This window comes from Chiroxiphia lanceolata, chromosome 11 (assembly GCF_009829145.1).
Source record: "Chiroxiphia lanceolata isolate bChiLan1 chromosome 11, bChiLan1.pri, whole genome shotgun sequence".
In the NCBI taxonomy this organism is placed as follows: Eukaryota; Metazoa; Chordata; class Aves; order Passeriformes; family Pipridae; genus Chiroxiphia; species Chiroxiphia lanceolata.
In genome coordinates, this window is record NC_045647.1 from 21,619,238 (window position 1) to 21,634,107 (window position 14,870).

Genomic DNA, 14,870 nt, shown 5'->3' on the forward strand with positions numbered 1-14,870 from the left:
CAATAAACTGCAAGCAGGAAATGACAAACCAGATAAGAATATCTTAGATATTCTTAGGAAAACGAATCTAAAAACTTATCACTATTTAAAAAAGCATCTTGCAAAATGAGATGTGGTTCTACCTCTCTACCGGTCACGAAGGAACGCCAAAGGTAAAAAACACTTCCTGTGCATTGTATATTTTCCTGACAGATCCATCAACAGAACCCCCTTTCCCTCTGGAAAGATATGACCGTCTGGGACAACATTTAGACCTGCTGCTCCAGATCAGTACCTTTGGCTCTATGAAACCTCTGCGTGCCACCTCACTGTGGTGAAATCTCCTCTCAGAAGTGTCATATATGACAAGAGAAGTGGAAACATCTGTGAATTCGTAATCCAAAGGAACCAGAGAGAACTGGAAAAGCAGGATGAAGAGCCATCCTGGTACTCTCGCAAAAAATACAGCAGAACTGCTCCATACTGTGTTTGTTACCCAAGGATGAGGCAGATGTGGGAGAAGGAAGAGTTCGGAAGGGATCTCAGTCACCTGCTGTTCCCAGGGCTTACCTGAGGTCCCACCTATGCTAACAAAGTGCCAGCCAGAGTCTCAGGACAGACTCACAGCAATGACAGCTTAGGGACCTTGCACAAACAACTGACTCACAGATATATCCTGACCTTGCTGCAGTACTTGAATCCCAGCTGTGGGACATATACTGAATGGATTAGATTCTACAATAATTGATGCTTCTCTGCCAGGCTATTCAATCAGCAAAGAGTCTCTCTCCAGTCTCTCTCAGTGTTTCCTCTCGAGAAATATACTCAGGAAAGAATTTCTGATTAGAAATCCTAAGAAAAATAAGAAAAAATGACCGCAGCATAACACAGGTCATGAGTAAAGGTCATACGTGTTATTTTTAAGAATGCATTTATGTCTATAAGGGACTGGGAATCAGTGTTGGCTCAGGTACATGAAGATCACAAGTAAAAACCACCCTGATTTTAGGTGAATTCAAAGCCCCACACTAATCAGCACACAGCCTTGTGCATCATCTCCAAAGACAATAAACACTTTGAACATATCATAAAGGACTGGGGTGAAAACAAACCAGAGATGTAACTCTTGCACTTTAACGGTTGTTCACTGTCTTTACCAGCATTTAATCTCTTCAAGATGTGAAGTTGGTTAGCTGAAAAATTACTGCCTTCCCATCTGAGAATCCTCCAGCTCACCATCACAATGCTTTCAAGTAGTCACTCAGTCTCATCCCCCTGAAAACTTTCCACATGCCTTTTAAAATGGACAGTAAATGGGAAAAAGGACCAGTGTGTTACAGTTCTTGCTTACACAGCCAGGAAGTGTATTTAGTGTTGCTATTTGCACCTACCATTTCCTTGTGATTTGGGTAGAATGTTTGCTCGATTAAAGGGAACTTCTCGGGACCCAAAGTTTTGTAGACAGACACCAGCTGGGCAAACTGCAAAATAAAGCAAAAGAAAACAGAAAGCTTAGGAGAGAAACCACATTATACCCAAATGATCTCATACTGTTGTTTTGCTTCTTGTCTTTGGTGTTTCATAAACTCAGCAAATCCACATGCCCAGTACACATGGCCTTTCTACTCCTCTTTCCCACACACACCTTTTTAATCCATCTAAACTGGGATTTCATGTAGAGATCAACACCAAACAACATCTCTAAGAGTTAAGTCCTCACAGGTACAGAAAATGAAATATATTGGAAGCCTGGATTTCAGATATCTCATTGTCTATATATTTTAAACGGATTTTAATACTGATAATAAAATCATTATAACTTCACCTTTTCTACTGTCTTTAATATAAAAACCAGGTTTATAATTAATTTAGTGTCTGGCACCCCCCTGACATTGAAACACGATTTTGCAGAGTTGGCAAAGAGATAAAAGCAATAAGTGTGTCACAGTAACAGGTCAGCTGAGGAACAAACAGGGGAATCTTAATTTCCTAGGCTGCAGCCTTGTACCACGTGGCCACCCTTCCACCGTCAACAAAGATGTGGATAATTGTGTTACATCATTTCCAGTAATGTCGGACATGCCTGTCTCGTATTGGCCTTTTCAGCCACCAACGCGCTTGCAACAAATGTGGGTAGAGCCCTTCCCAAATCTTCGTTCGCGAAGCCCAGCCATGATGATGATGATGACTATTATACAATATTCTAATATAATATTCTATTAATGTTTCTGGGCCCTTTTGGTAGCACATCCAGCCTACCTGTACTCTGGACTGCAGTACCTTAACACAGAAAGCAAAACAACATTTACACACAAAAAGACAAAGGATTCTTTATTAAATAGAAATGTCTTTGGGGGCTGTTCTTCCTCTTTAGTGAGTAGATAACTCTTCTCTTGCAGGGGTTCAAAACCGACCTCACTCCTGAGTGTGGGGCTCAGGGAGGTTTCCAGGGAGCAGGAGGGTTTTGGCAGCCACAAGCCCAGTGTTGTTCCAGGACTCCAAAGCTCTGGCTCGGCCATGCTTGTGATGTGTTCAATTGTCATTATGCCAAGATGAGACATAAACAACTCAGCACAACAGTTTGAATAGTGGGATTTGCTGGTTGCAAACAGCACAAAAAGCAGAGAACAACAGAACTCTGTCCATAAAGCAGATAAAATACCTACTCTGAGAAGAGTCTGAGGTGGCAGGGAGAGCAAAAATGCTTTAAAGGCAAAAAAACCCCACTGAAAGCCTTGCATGCATTTCCAGCTGGCACAGAGGATTTGTTTAATTTAGTGGTGTTTACTTAGGTTTGGTAAAATACATCTTTAAATTTGGAATTCCAGTGGAAAATACCTTAATGATGAGTAGTCTTCACCAAAAGCCTATGAAATTGTAGCTGGATAGTGTGCTGTGCAAATCAGACCTCAAGGAAAGGAAATATTATCACAGCTACCAAAATAAGGTGGTTTGAGAATAGGATTCCTGACAACTTACTAGTTATTGCTGTTCTTACGCAAAATCCAAATTCAAAATTTCACAAGCAAATACTTCCTATTAAATACACGATTTTTGCCAAGAAATTGTTAGGTTAAAATAAACCTATTTACCTAGTTTTAGGTAAAAAACTTTTTAAAAAATCCTATTACTGTATTTCCTGTGATTCTTTTCTTAGTCTCTTTTCCATTTTCACTGAGAGTGAGAAAAAGACAGTGAGAAACTGACCCTATTTTTAGGGATTGTGGCATTCATGCAAGAGGTAAGAAAGCTGCAATTCAGATTAATATTAGCCAATGCTTGTTTACTTAAAATAGCATCAACACCCATGTATCACTCTAAAGTATCCTCTAGTCCAGTAATTAAGCTATGAAATAGCAAGTAGGAAAAGTAGGTTTCAATTTGTGAGACAGAGGAAGGAAATATCTCAGATTTCTCACAGCCAGGGGAATGATTTATCCTTTGCCCCTGCTGGGATGCTGCTTCACCTCCACATCTACAATTCTGGGAATCTCCTGTCAAACATTTCTTCCCCAAAGGGCATCTTGCTAAATTCAACCTCAATTCACATAGAATTTTTTGCATCCACAAATTGCTAGAAATATTTATTATTTTCCCTGATTCCTACTGGGCTATTTATAAAGGGGAATTTTCCTAAAGTTTTAATGATCTTCTATCAATTTTTAAGTGTGATCCGGACTATTATCTTTTTATATTTTCTTGTTGAGCAGCCAAAGCAAATAAATACCAGTCCTGGGCAAGAGCATCATCTTTTTAGATGATAAACTGCTGAACTATCCAATCCAATGCTGACTGTTTTCAGCCATGGGATGGTCATGAAGTAGAAAATGCCAGTAGAGCCATTTTATATTTAAATGAAGTATTTTATATGGATGCCAAAAACCCTGGGAGATTTTAATAATTACTTGAAAAAAATAAAGTCATAGAGCTTAGTATTTCAGCAGACGTCTTTTCAAAATCTTTAAAACCAAGGAAGTAGAAAAAAGTTCTTAGTTTAGGTAGCTGAATTTACTTCTCATTTTCAAATTCTGCATCTTATTTTCAGCTCAAAGAGGGGTGACCTTAGGTACGTGTATTTACAGTTTTCAGAGCATTAGTTTAACAGGAAAATAGTTGGATTTTGTAACATTCACTGTCATGTCAGCTCTTCTCTTTTCTAGTCAGGATTAAATGCTTTCACATCCAGGCCTATAGATTGTTCCTCCACAGCAGAAGAGAAGAAGGCCAGCTGTACCTCTCCAACAAGGTATGACACAGATAAGAAGAAATACATAGCCAAAAAGGCACTTATTCCCTTTTATTTCATATAAAAGCTTTCTGGTATTTCATCACCCTAAGACTGGAACACTCGAAATTAGACTGCACAGAATGTGCTGTAACCAACCAGTAATTACCAAAAATCCCTTTGCTACCTTCATAACAATCTGAATAATTACTTTGCTTATCACTTTAGATGAGTTAAAAATGTGCTTAATTACACGTGTGTCATCTCTGAAAGGCTCAGATTTGCTCCTGAACAAACCACACAAACTTTTCCCTCAAAGAAAATTAGACATGATATTTAAAACTATTTACTCCAGACGGTGCTTTGTGTTATCTTTAATTCCAGCACACTGCTAATCTCTCTTGCCAGGCTGAAGGATTTATATCATTGCCCATTCCTGTGGGGAATTTCCTGGGATGCTGAGTAAGATTTTCATGCAACAAACTGCTTCCCATTTGCTGTAGAGTTGTTCCCTGGCAGGGCAGCACCACTGGGCTGTGTTACTGAACCTTTTGTCACAGATTTCTCTGTGTTGGGAGTGTTCATTCCCTGTCCTTGCTTCTGCTGGCAGTGGGAGAACTCCAGCCAGCCATCTAATACTTCATGGTAACAACTAAAACAATGGCAAAATTCTCTGGATAGTCAATGCAGAGGAGCTGGCACTCTCTAAGACAGGAAAACTTGGATGGGTGAACACTCCTTGAATCCTTTTGTCATAAAAAATAGCACTTTTAGCTGAGACTTATCTTTGGCTTCTCTAAGGTGTGGGCACACCTAAGGAATGAAGAAATTCCATGCAATACAGGTTGGCTTCCGGATTTCCATCCATAAACTTGCTTCTTACCAAATGGATTAATGAGTAGCAGTGTTTGTGGGTGAAATTACTACAGTAAAATTCCTGAGTTTCTAATGTGATTTCTGTATTCACCATGTGAGCATGGATGATCACATGTGAGCATGCTGATCCCTCAGCAATGGGATTTTCCTTTCAATATACAAAGGGAAGGTCCCTTTTTCCTACAGTGGCCAGCACAGGTCCCTTAGAGGGTCTGCAGACTACAAAGCTGAAAGATGAGCTGGGTCACATTATAGGCTGGTTATGTTACAGTTCCATTATAGGAATCTAATAAAGAAAATGACACATTGACTTTTTCATCCCCTTCAGATGGCACCACAAAAAATATCCTGAAGTCCGGTTTTAGACTGAAATGTCCTTTTTCAGGCTGAGGCTCAGAAATATGGTTGGTCATTCCAGAAAAGCATAATTGCTTTGTAAGAGAGGTTCAAAAGCACAGACTAAGCACTATCAGAGCAAACATATCAGGGGTCCTTGGAAGCCAGCAGATTGAGACACAAACATTTCATACCCTTCAGAGGGAGAAGGAATCAGGCAGTTGTGTGAAAGGGGCTGGGAGGATACATTTGACACATGTACTCTGGGGGAGTCAATTTACTTTAGCTAAGATTTTTCATTATGCCTGGATTTTAAACATAGTTTCTGTATTGTCTTTGTGTTTGTTTGTTTGGATGATTGGGGTTTGAAATTATTATTACCTGGGAAGTATCTGTGTTACCCTTTTTACCCTCTCCATGTGCTTCCTTGTTGTGATTGGCCAACATTTCTTTTCTTACACCTTAGTAAACATTAAATACTTTTCCAGAAGGGTGAGTTCATACACATTTGATTTGCTATTTGATACCTAATAGGAGAATGGAGGGGAACAGACCACTGACTGCAGCTTATGTACTTTTCTCTGTCAGCAGGAGCTGATAGACAACTTAATGGAAGTATTCAAACTTCCAAAGTCAATTCAGAGTTTGACATGGCAACTGAAAGGTGGAACAGTGCCTACAGATCAGTTTGGGCACATTAACAGAATACAGAAAAGATGGGAACTGACAACAGAACTTGGTGTTCCTCCAGTGGTTAGCCATCATGATCCAAAGCCAAAGACAACACAGTTGGACGACGAATGGAAAGATTACTGACATGGACCCTGCTCTGGAACTCAAGTGGTAGTTTCACAACACGGATGAGCTGTTCCCTAACCCTCGTGCAGCCCGGCATCACACAAGAGCAAGGTGGTGATCTCTGCCTTCCTAGCTGAGCTCTCTCCCCCGCTGGACTTTTCCCTCAAGCCCTGCTCTGGGACTCACAGCATCTCTACACCTTTGACTGCAGCTGATATTTCCTCACCTTCTTCACCTTCAGCTCCATTGACCTCTGGGGTTCTTGTCTGCACCTCCTGAGATGTTGCTGCTCAGCCTGTCTGGATTGTGCTGACCCTTCCCAGAGCGATTTGGGCTGTCTTCTCCAGGTTACCCAGAATTTCCAAGGGCATTCATTTGGCTCCTGCACCTGCCCTGCAGCACGAGCACTGCCTCTGAGAGGCACAGCTCTCCCACTGCTCATCACTGCTGTAATTAAATGCTGGAATATTTTCGCACTGGAGTTACAGCAGATGAGGTATAAACCATTAAGAGCTTCTACAGGATAAAAAAAAAAAAAAAGCCTTAAATAAAAACCTCATGCCCTTGGAAGAACTGCATGAACTCGCCTACAAATTACCACAGTGCATCCATGAGAGAAAAAAAGTGTTTTCAACAACAAGCAGGATTAAAAAAAAACCCGAACAACCAGAAAAGGGTCACAGTTAGAGACACAAAAACATCTCCTCTTGGCTTGCAAGGCTGGGCAGCAAAGCATCTGGCAACAAGAAACACCTTGGCTGACGGAAGAAGCACTGACAAAATGTGTAAACACTGAGGAAAGTGAGACTTAAGGAAGACACACGGATTAAAATGAAGGAAAACAGCCTATAAGAGAAGAAAACAGATCAAGACATGTTTGTTAGAAAAGAATTTGCAAAAAGTAATACCATGATGATAAAGTAATATCTAGAGCAAGAGGCCTTCTGGAACTCTGTATTCCAGAATGAAAAGTTACAGAGGAAAAAAAGAAGTTTATGGAAGTGAGAGGCTCTGGGAACTCCTTCCTGGGTGCTCTTGCAGCAAGGAGAATGTGCACGTTATTCCACTGCTGTGGGAACATGGAGTTCAGTGTTCTGAGCAAGGAAATATTTGTGCACCTGTTTATCTTGATGGGACTCAGGCATGCGCTTAAGCACTTCTCAAAGAGGTTTGGGGCTCATTACAATAGAAAGAGATTTTATTGTTTGTGGGATTTTTGAGGGATGTTAAGGTCCTGAGACTTTCCAGTTCAAATAGTAGGGTTTTATAAAAAAGACTGAATTCAATGAAACTTCACAGTAGATGAAGAAATCAATGGTGGATTTCCATGGCAGAATTCCATTCCTCAGACACCACCAGCCAACCCACTTTCTGTTAAGTTCAGCACAGAAAGTCAGAGGACTTCTCTGAGGTGCTCGATACCCAAACAGTGCATTTTTTAAAAAACCCAGCATTTTAAAGTGAACCATCAACTAAAGACACTTCAGAGAGCAGGCGTGGCAGTTACGACACCTCGTAAAAGAAACCAGGACGAGTAGACTTGGCACCCATTTCAGATGGGAACTGCAGTAAGGATAGAACCTAAACATCAAGGAATGTCAGCAAGGAAATCAGTGGGAAGGGCAGCGCTGGTGGGACTTCTGGAGATAACGTGGGGAAACAATTCTTGTGTAGAGGGAGAGGGGAGAGGATGGAGAGGGGACTGTCCTCCTGATGGAGGAAGTACAATGGGAGGGCTTTTCCTGGATGGGTGACAAATTCCTTTATCAGGAAGGGGAGTCCTCCCCTCCTGATTCTGCTCAGCACTAAGTCACCATGGTCATATATAAAAGAAGCAAATAAAACCTCTACCTAGATTTTTACTTGAAAAAATGATCTTCTAAGGTACTTAATAGGGAATATAACACACAGGTTTTGTTTTTAATTGCACATTAAGATTGCACAAGAAATCAAGCCTTATTTTCATAATCTGGCCTTCAGGTATGGATATTTGCCTTAAGAAAGCACAAAAGAGGGTTTCTGAGTTTCAATACTGTGGCAGGAACAGCAGATAAAAAAAGGATATGAACCACAGCTTTACAGTCCTGTTTTTCAGATTAATTTTACAGCCTTTATTTAAATACAGTTTCTTTCAGTAGAAGGTAAGAAAGTTAAAAGTCTATTTGAATTTTCTGCCACTAGAAAGGTTCGATGCAATGAAAGTCTGTAATGGATGTCAAGAGCTCCCACTGCTGCTTTTTAGTGCAGGGAACAACAGGGAAAAGTGGCAGCAATCTACCCTGAAATTCAGGGATGCAGTTAAAAAATCTGAGCCTACTTTTGCATTAAATGCAGTAAATGCTGGTCAAAGCGAAATCTATACATTGTCAGTACATATATAAAGTACTTCAGAGTGCAAGCAAGCATTGATGAATATAGAGCTGTATATTCTGTCTGTATGGAACAGAAAACAAATCATCACCACACTGAGGTATATTCATTATTCAGGTATATCACTGCTTTTTTCAAGGAATTTCAAGTGAGCTTATTTATTTTAGGAAAGAAAATCAGTAAGCAAGATTGGAATATATCCTTTCTATTTCAAGGCTAGATTAAACTACAGCAGCTCTATAAAGAGGCGCAAAGAGCAAACACACTGCTAGGTTTCATATATTTAGATTTCTAGTTATGCATTTCAATTAATAACTATTTATGAAATTTGCTCCAGTTCCATGTTCAAACCTGGTAGTAAAATTGTCTTTTGACCAGAAAGCTTAAAATGTTTTCACTTTCCTTCTGACGCAGTTTCGTGAATTTACTTTCAGCTCTTGCACTACAAAGCTATCAACATGTTTTGCTTTAACTGGCAGACTGGGCAAAGAGGCCAAAATCTTCACTGGTTGACAGAATTAAGCTGCAGATTTTGTGCTTAAGAAAGTTGTGCTCAGAGCAGCGCTGGAGGAAAAGCACCTGTGGACAGTTTGTTCTCTGGCTGCCCTGTAGATACACAGACCTCTGCCTTCACTTTAACATCCTTCACATGAATAACTGTCACAAAGACCTCCACCACTGAGGTAAATATTTGCTAATAGGCCAATGGAATTTGTTACACACTTTGCCACACACCATCACATGGGGCTGATCAAGCCCTGCCACCCATGTCGTGGTGCCCAATGCCTCAAAAAAGGAACTCTGCTCTGCTTGAGGGACACAGGCAGCTCCTGGCTCCAGTCCTGCAGCCACAGAAAGGAACTGCTCTTGCTTCAGTGGCTTCCTAAAGTGACAGGGCAGCAAAAGGCCACTCCCCACCTCTGGCTACCCTGTGCCCGTGCCTTTACCTATCAAATCGATCAATCTTGCCAGAACGGTGGAAATAAAAAGAAAGTTCAATGCTGGCTCCAGGTTTCATCTAATGAAACACATAAAACTATAGCCACTGACTGAAATACATCTTAACATTTCTAACATTTATCATGATAACAGACATCAAATCTGATCATCCCTAAATGTCTTCTCAGATTGTAGGTATGCATTCTTTAGCCTTGACCTTTAAGAAGATCCCCTCTGGCACATAGAAGAGAGCAATAAACAGCCAAATCCTATCCCATTGTTCAGCATTATTGTACAAATCTTGTTTTGGGTAATGAGCACAGAATTTTCTTATAGTGCAATACATATTTATAATTTCTTTCTTTAAACCAAACATGGGCAAGCATTGAAAATCTCCAAGATTTACAGTAAATAGGTTTTCAAAATACTTCTCTTCTTGCACACATTTTGTTTGTTATTCCCTCTCCATAAGATACTTTGACACAACATTGAAACTCGTCTATGTGGTTGTATCTCCTATTAGCATACAGAATCATAGAATCATAGAATCATAGAATCAGTTGGGTTGGAAAAGACCTCCAAGATCATCGAGTCCAACCCTTGGTCCAAATCCAGTCCATTTACTAGATCATGGCGCTCAGTGCCACGTCCAATCTGCGTTTAAAAATCTCCAGAGATGGTGAAAACACTACCTCTCTGGGCAGTCCATTCCAATGCCTGATTACTCTCTCTGTAAAGAATTTTCTCCTGATATCCAACTTAAATTTCCCCTGGCGGAGCTTAAGCCCGTGCCCCCTTGTCCTATTGCTGAGTGCCTGAGAGAAGAGACCAACCCCCACCTGGCTAGAACTTCCCTTCAGGTAGTTATAGACGGTGATGAGGTCACCTCTGAGCCTCCTCTTCTCCAGGCTAAACAACCCCAGCTCCCTCAGCCTCTCCCCATAGGACTTATGCTCCAGTCCCTTCACCAGCCTTGTTGCTCTTCTCTGGACCCGCTCCAGCACCTCAATATCCTTTCTGAACTGAGGGGCCCAGAACTGAACACAATACTCGAGGTGTGGCCTCACCAACGCAGAGTACAGGGGAAGGATCACTTCCCTGGTCCTGCTGGCCACGCTATTTTTGATACAGGACAAGATGCCATTGGCCTTCTTGGCCCCTGGGCACACTGTTGGCTCATGTTGAGCTTCCTGTCAATTAGTACCCCCAGGTCCCTTTCTGCCTGGCTGCTTTCCAGCCACTCTGTGCCCAGCCTGTAGCGCTGCATGGGGTTGTTGTGGCCAAAGTGCAGGACCCGGCACCTGGCTTTATTGAACTTCATCCCACTGGAATCAGCCCATCTCTCAAGTCTATCCAGATCCCTCTGCAGAGCCCTCCTGCCTTCCAGCAGGTCGACACTCCCTCCCAATTTGGTGTCATCAGCAAATTTGCTGATGATGGACTCAATCCCCTCATCTAAATCATCAGTAAAGATATTAAACAGGACTGGGCCCAACACTGATCCCTGGGGTACACCACTAGTGACTGGCTGCCAGCTGGATGCAGCTCCATTCACCAGCACTCTCTGGGCCCGACCCTCCAGCCAGCTCCTAATCCAGGAGAGGATACACTTGTCCAAGCCATGGGCTACCAGCTTTTCCAGGAGTATATTATGGGAGACAGTGTCAAAGGCCTTGCTGAAGTCTAGATAGACCACATCCACAGCCTTCCCCTCATCCACCAGGCGGGTCACTTGATCGTAAAAAGAGATCAGGTTGGTCAGACAGGACCTGCCCCTCCTAAACCCATGCTGGCTGGGTCTGATCCCTTGTCCATCCTGAAGGTGCTGTGTGATTGCACTCAGGATGATCTGCTCCATAACCCTGCCAGGCACTGAGGTCAGGCTGACAGGCCTGTAGTTGCCAGGGTCCTGCTTGCAGCCTTTTTTGTGGATTGGGGTGACATTTGCCAACCTCCAATCATCTGAGACCTTCCCAGAGAGCCAGGACTGTTGGAAGATGATGGAGAGCGGTTTGGCAAGCTCTTCTGCCAGCTCCCTCATCACCCTGGGATGGATCCCGTCTGGTCCCATAGACTTGTTAGGATCCAGCTGGCTCAGTAAGTCGCTAACTACATCCTCCTGGAATACAGGAGGGCTATTCAGCTCTCTGTCTCTGTCTATCTGCTCTAGAGGCCAGTTGTCCTGAGGCCCACCTGTCTTACTGCTAAAAACTGAGGCAAAGTAGGTGTTAAGTACCTCAGCCTTCTCCTCATCTTTGTTAACTATATTTCCCGCCAAGTCCAACAGAGAATTGAGGTTTTCCTTGCCCCTCCTTTTGCTATTAATGTATTTATAAAAGGACTTTTTGTTATCCCTAACTGAATTAGCCAAATTAACTTCAAATTCCACTTTTCTTTCCCTAATTTTTTTCCTGCATGACCTAGCTCTCTTCGTAAATTCTTCATAAGTAGCCAGCCCTTTTTTCCACAGTCTGTAAACTTTCTTTTTATCCCTGATTTCTTTCAGAACCTCCCTATTTAACCAAGCCAGCCGTCTTCCCCTCCGGCTGGCCTTTCGGCACACTGGTATAGCCTGTTCCTGTGCGCTCAAAATTGCCTGCTTGAAGCATGTCCATCCCTCCTGGACCCCCTTGCCTTTAAGGGTTGTTTCCCAGGGTATGCCCTGAATTAGTTTTTTGAATAGGCCAAAATCTGCCCTCCGGAAGTCCAGAGTAGGGGTTTTAATGATGGCTCTCCTTACATCCCTGAGGATTGAAAATTCTATTATTTCGTGGTCACTATGCCCCAGGCGGCCTCCAACCAGCCCCTCTCTGTTTGTAAACAGTAGGTCTAGCGGGGCCTTACCCCTGGTAGGCTCATTTACCAGTTGATGAAAGAAATTATCCTCTATACACTCCAGGAACCTCCTTGACTACCTCTTCTCTGCAGTATGAAGCTCCCAGCATATATCCGGCAGGTTAAAGTCACCCACAAGCACAAGGGTTGGAGATTTTGAGGCATCTGCCAGCTGCTTGTAGAATAATTCATCTCCTCCATCATCCTGGTTGGGCGGTCTGTAACAGACACCCACAAGGATGTCAGCCTTGTTGGCCTTCCCCCTGATTCTGGTCCACAGGCACTCAACCTTGTCACTGCTGACCTCAACTTCAACAGACTCAAGAGATTCTCTAACATATAAAGCCACCCCTCCACCTCTCCTTCCCTGCCTGTCCTTTCTGAAGAGCTTGTAGCCCACCATAGAAGCACTCCAGTCGTGTGAGTCATCCCACCACGTTTCTGTGACAGCAACTATGTCATAGTTTTCCTGCTGCACTATGGCTTCCAGCTCCTCTTGTTTGTTTCCCATACTGCGTGCATTGGTGTACATGCACTTCAGCTGGGCCATTGATTTTATTCTCAACTCGGGCTCTACACCCTTAGGCTTATTTCTGGAGAGCCCAGTTGCCGCCCCTTCCCCCTTCAAACCTAGTTTAAAGCCCTTTTAACTAACCCTGCCAACTTACGGGCTACAGTTCTTTTGCCCTTCCCAGATAGATGAAGCCCATCTGGTTTGACGAGACTAGGCAACATGGAGTTTGCCCCATGATCAAAAAACCCAAAATTTTGATGATAGCACCATCCTCTAAGCCACCTATTGGTAAGCTGTGCTTTCCTAAACCTCTCCTCATTTATCTCCTCATTCATCCCAGCTAGCACAGGAACTGAGCCAATTACTACCTGTGCTCCTGTCCCATGAAGTGATCGGGTCAGAGTCTTAAAATCTTTTTTAATTACCCTGGTACTCCTATTATTGATGTCATCACTTCCAACCTGGACAACCAACAGCGGGTAATAGTCTGAGGGTTGAATAAGCTTAGGAAGTGTTTCCGTAATATCCCTCACCCTGGCCCCGGGAAGGCAGCAAACTTCCCTGTGGGATGGGTCTGGGCGACATATAGGGCCCTCAGTTCCCCTCAAAATGGAGTCACCAATTACAATAACCCTTCTCTTTTTCCTCTTACCTGTAGTTGTAACAGATCCAGTAGACCGGGGGTAACCAGAAGACTTTGTAAACAGATCTTCCTCCTGACTGTCCTCCATCAGACTTTCTGAAACCAGGGCCATATACCTGTTTTTTAAGGGCACCCTGGCAGGTGAAAGGGGTCGAGAGGGGGTGTTTTTGCCTCTACGACCAGGCACCTGTTTCCATTCCTCCCCATCCATATTGTCCGTTCTGTCTGCCTGATGGCAGGGGGGGCTGGGCTTCACCGCCTCCTGCTGGGCTTCCTTAGGAATCGAAAGGGTGTGGCTCCACCAGTCAATTTCCCTTTCACTCTCCCTTATACTTCTTAGCCTTTCCACCTCTTCCTTTAGCTCTGCCACCAGACATAGCAAATCATCCACCTGCTCACATCGTATGCAGGTGTTTCTCACGCTGTCCTCTGGTAGCAGTTCAATATCTTCAATAATTTGTGTCAACAGGATGCTGGAATGAACAGAACTAGTCTCTTTTCTCTGCTCCTCCCTGTGGAGTGCCCATAAGTGCCCTGCCAGTGCCCCAATCTGTTGCTCAAGATTATTAAAGTATAACTTAAAGGGGAAAAAGCACAAGAGGGTAACTTTGAGCAGCAATACATGAACGAGAAAACAAAGTGGGGGAGAGCACTATAATACCATCAAATAGCAAGAAAGGGCAGTTAAAACAGACCTTCCAAAGAAAGCAAAGCAAGAATAGAGAAATGAAGTATTCAGTAAGAGTAGAAAGATGAAGACAGATAAGTAGAAAATCATCTGCAAAAGAAAGGCAAAGTAGAATATGGCTCATGAAGGCTCGGAATTATGTAAGCTTGGCAAAAGGAGCAGACAAGAAAAATATCAACAAACTTGCAAAAAAGTATTTGGCTGTCTTCTCCCAAACTATAGGAAAAGAAACAAAGAAGAACTGTGAGATTTACAGTACTACCAAGTCTGACAAAAGGAAAAGTCTTCCCTCGGAATGGCTGCAGATGAGCAAGGAAGTAAATTTTGGCAACAAAGTGTTCTATGGAACTTCTCTTACACTTAAAACCCTGAATAACAATAAATTCCTTCAAGGAAGCAGAGTCTGACACCTGAAGATGTTTCAGGACAAAGTGGGTTCTAATCTGGAGCTCTGTGTAAAAAACACCAGGACCTTTCAGCTGTCTTAACATCCTACAGGTATCTCTGCCTTTCATTCTGTCAGCTTTTGCCCAAAAAACACTTTCTATTTGGTTTCTCTCTTTCCCACATCCCTGGACCGATGGAGAAGCGTGTCATGATGGCAGCAGTGTCCTCTGCTTGAGGTCAAGCCTGCTCAGCACCCAGCTTTCCATCCCCACACTGCCAG

At 42.9% G+C, this 14,870-nt stretch overlaps 1 protein-coding gene across 1 annotated transcript in view; it reads right to left on the minus strand.

Annotated features, from left to right (window-relative positions):
* The window catches only part of SYN2 (synapsin II), a 179,590-nt gene that overhangs the window by 88,864 nt on the left and 75,856 nt on the right, over positions 1-14,870 (minus strand). The window contains exon 5 of the mRNA XM_032699341.1: positions 1,371-1,460. Within this exon, the coding sequence (XP_032555232.1) occupies positions 1,371-1,460 (90 nt within the window). The remainder of the gene's footprint in view (positions 1-1,370; positions 1,461-14,870) is intronic.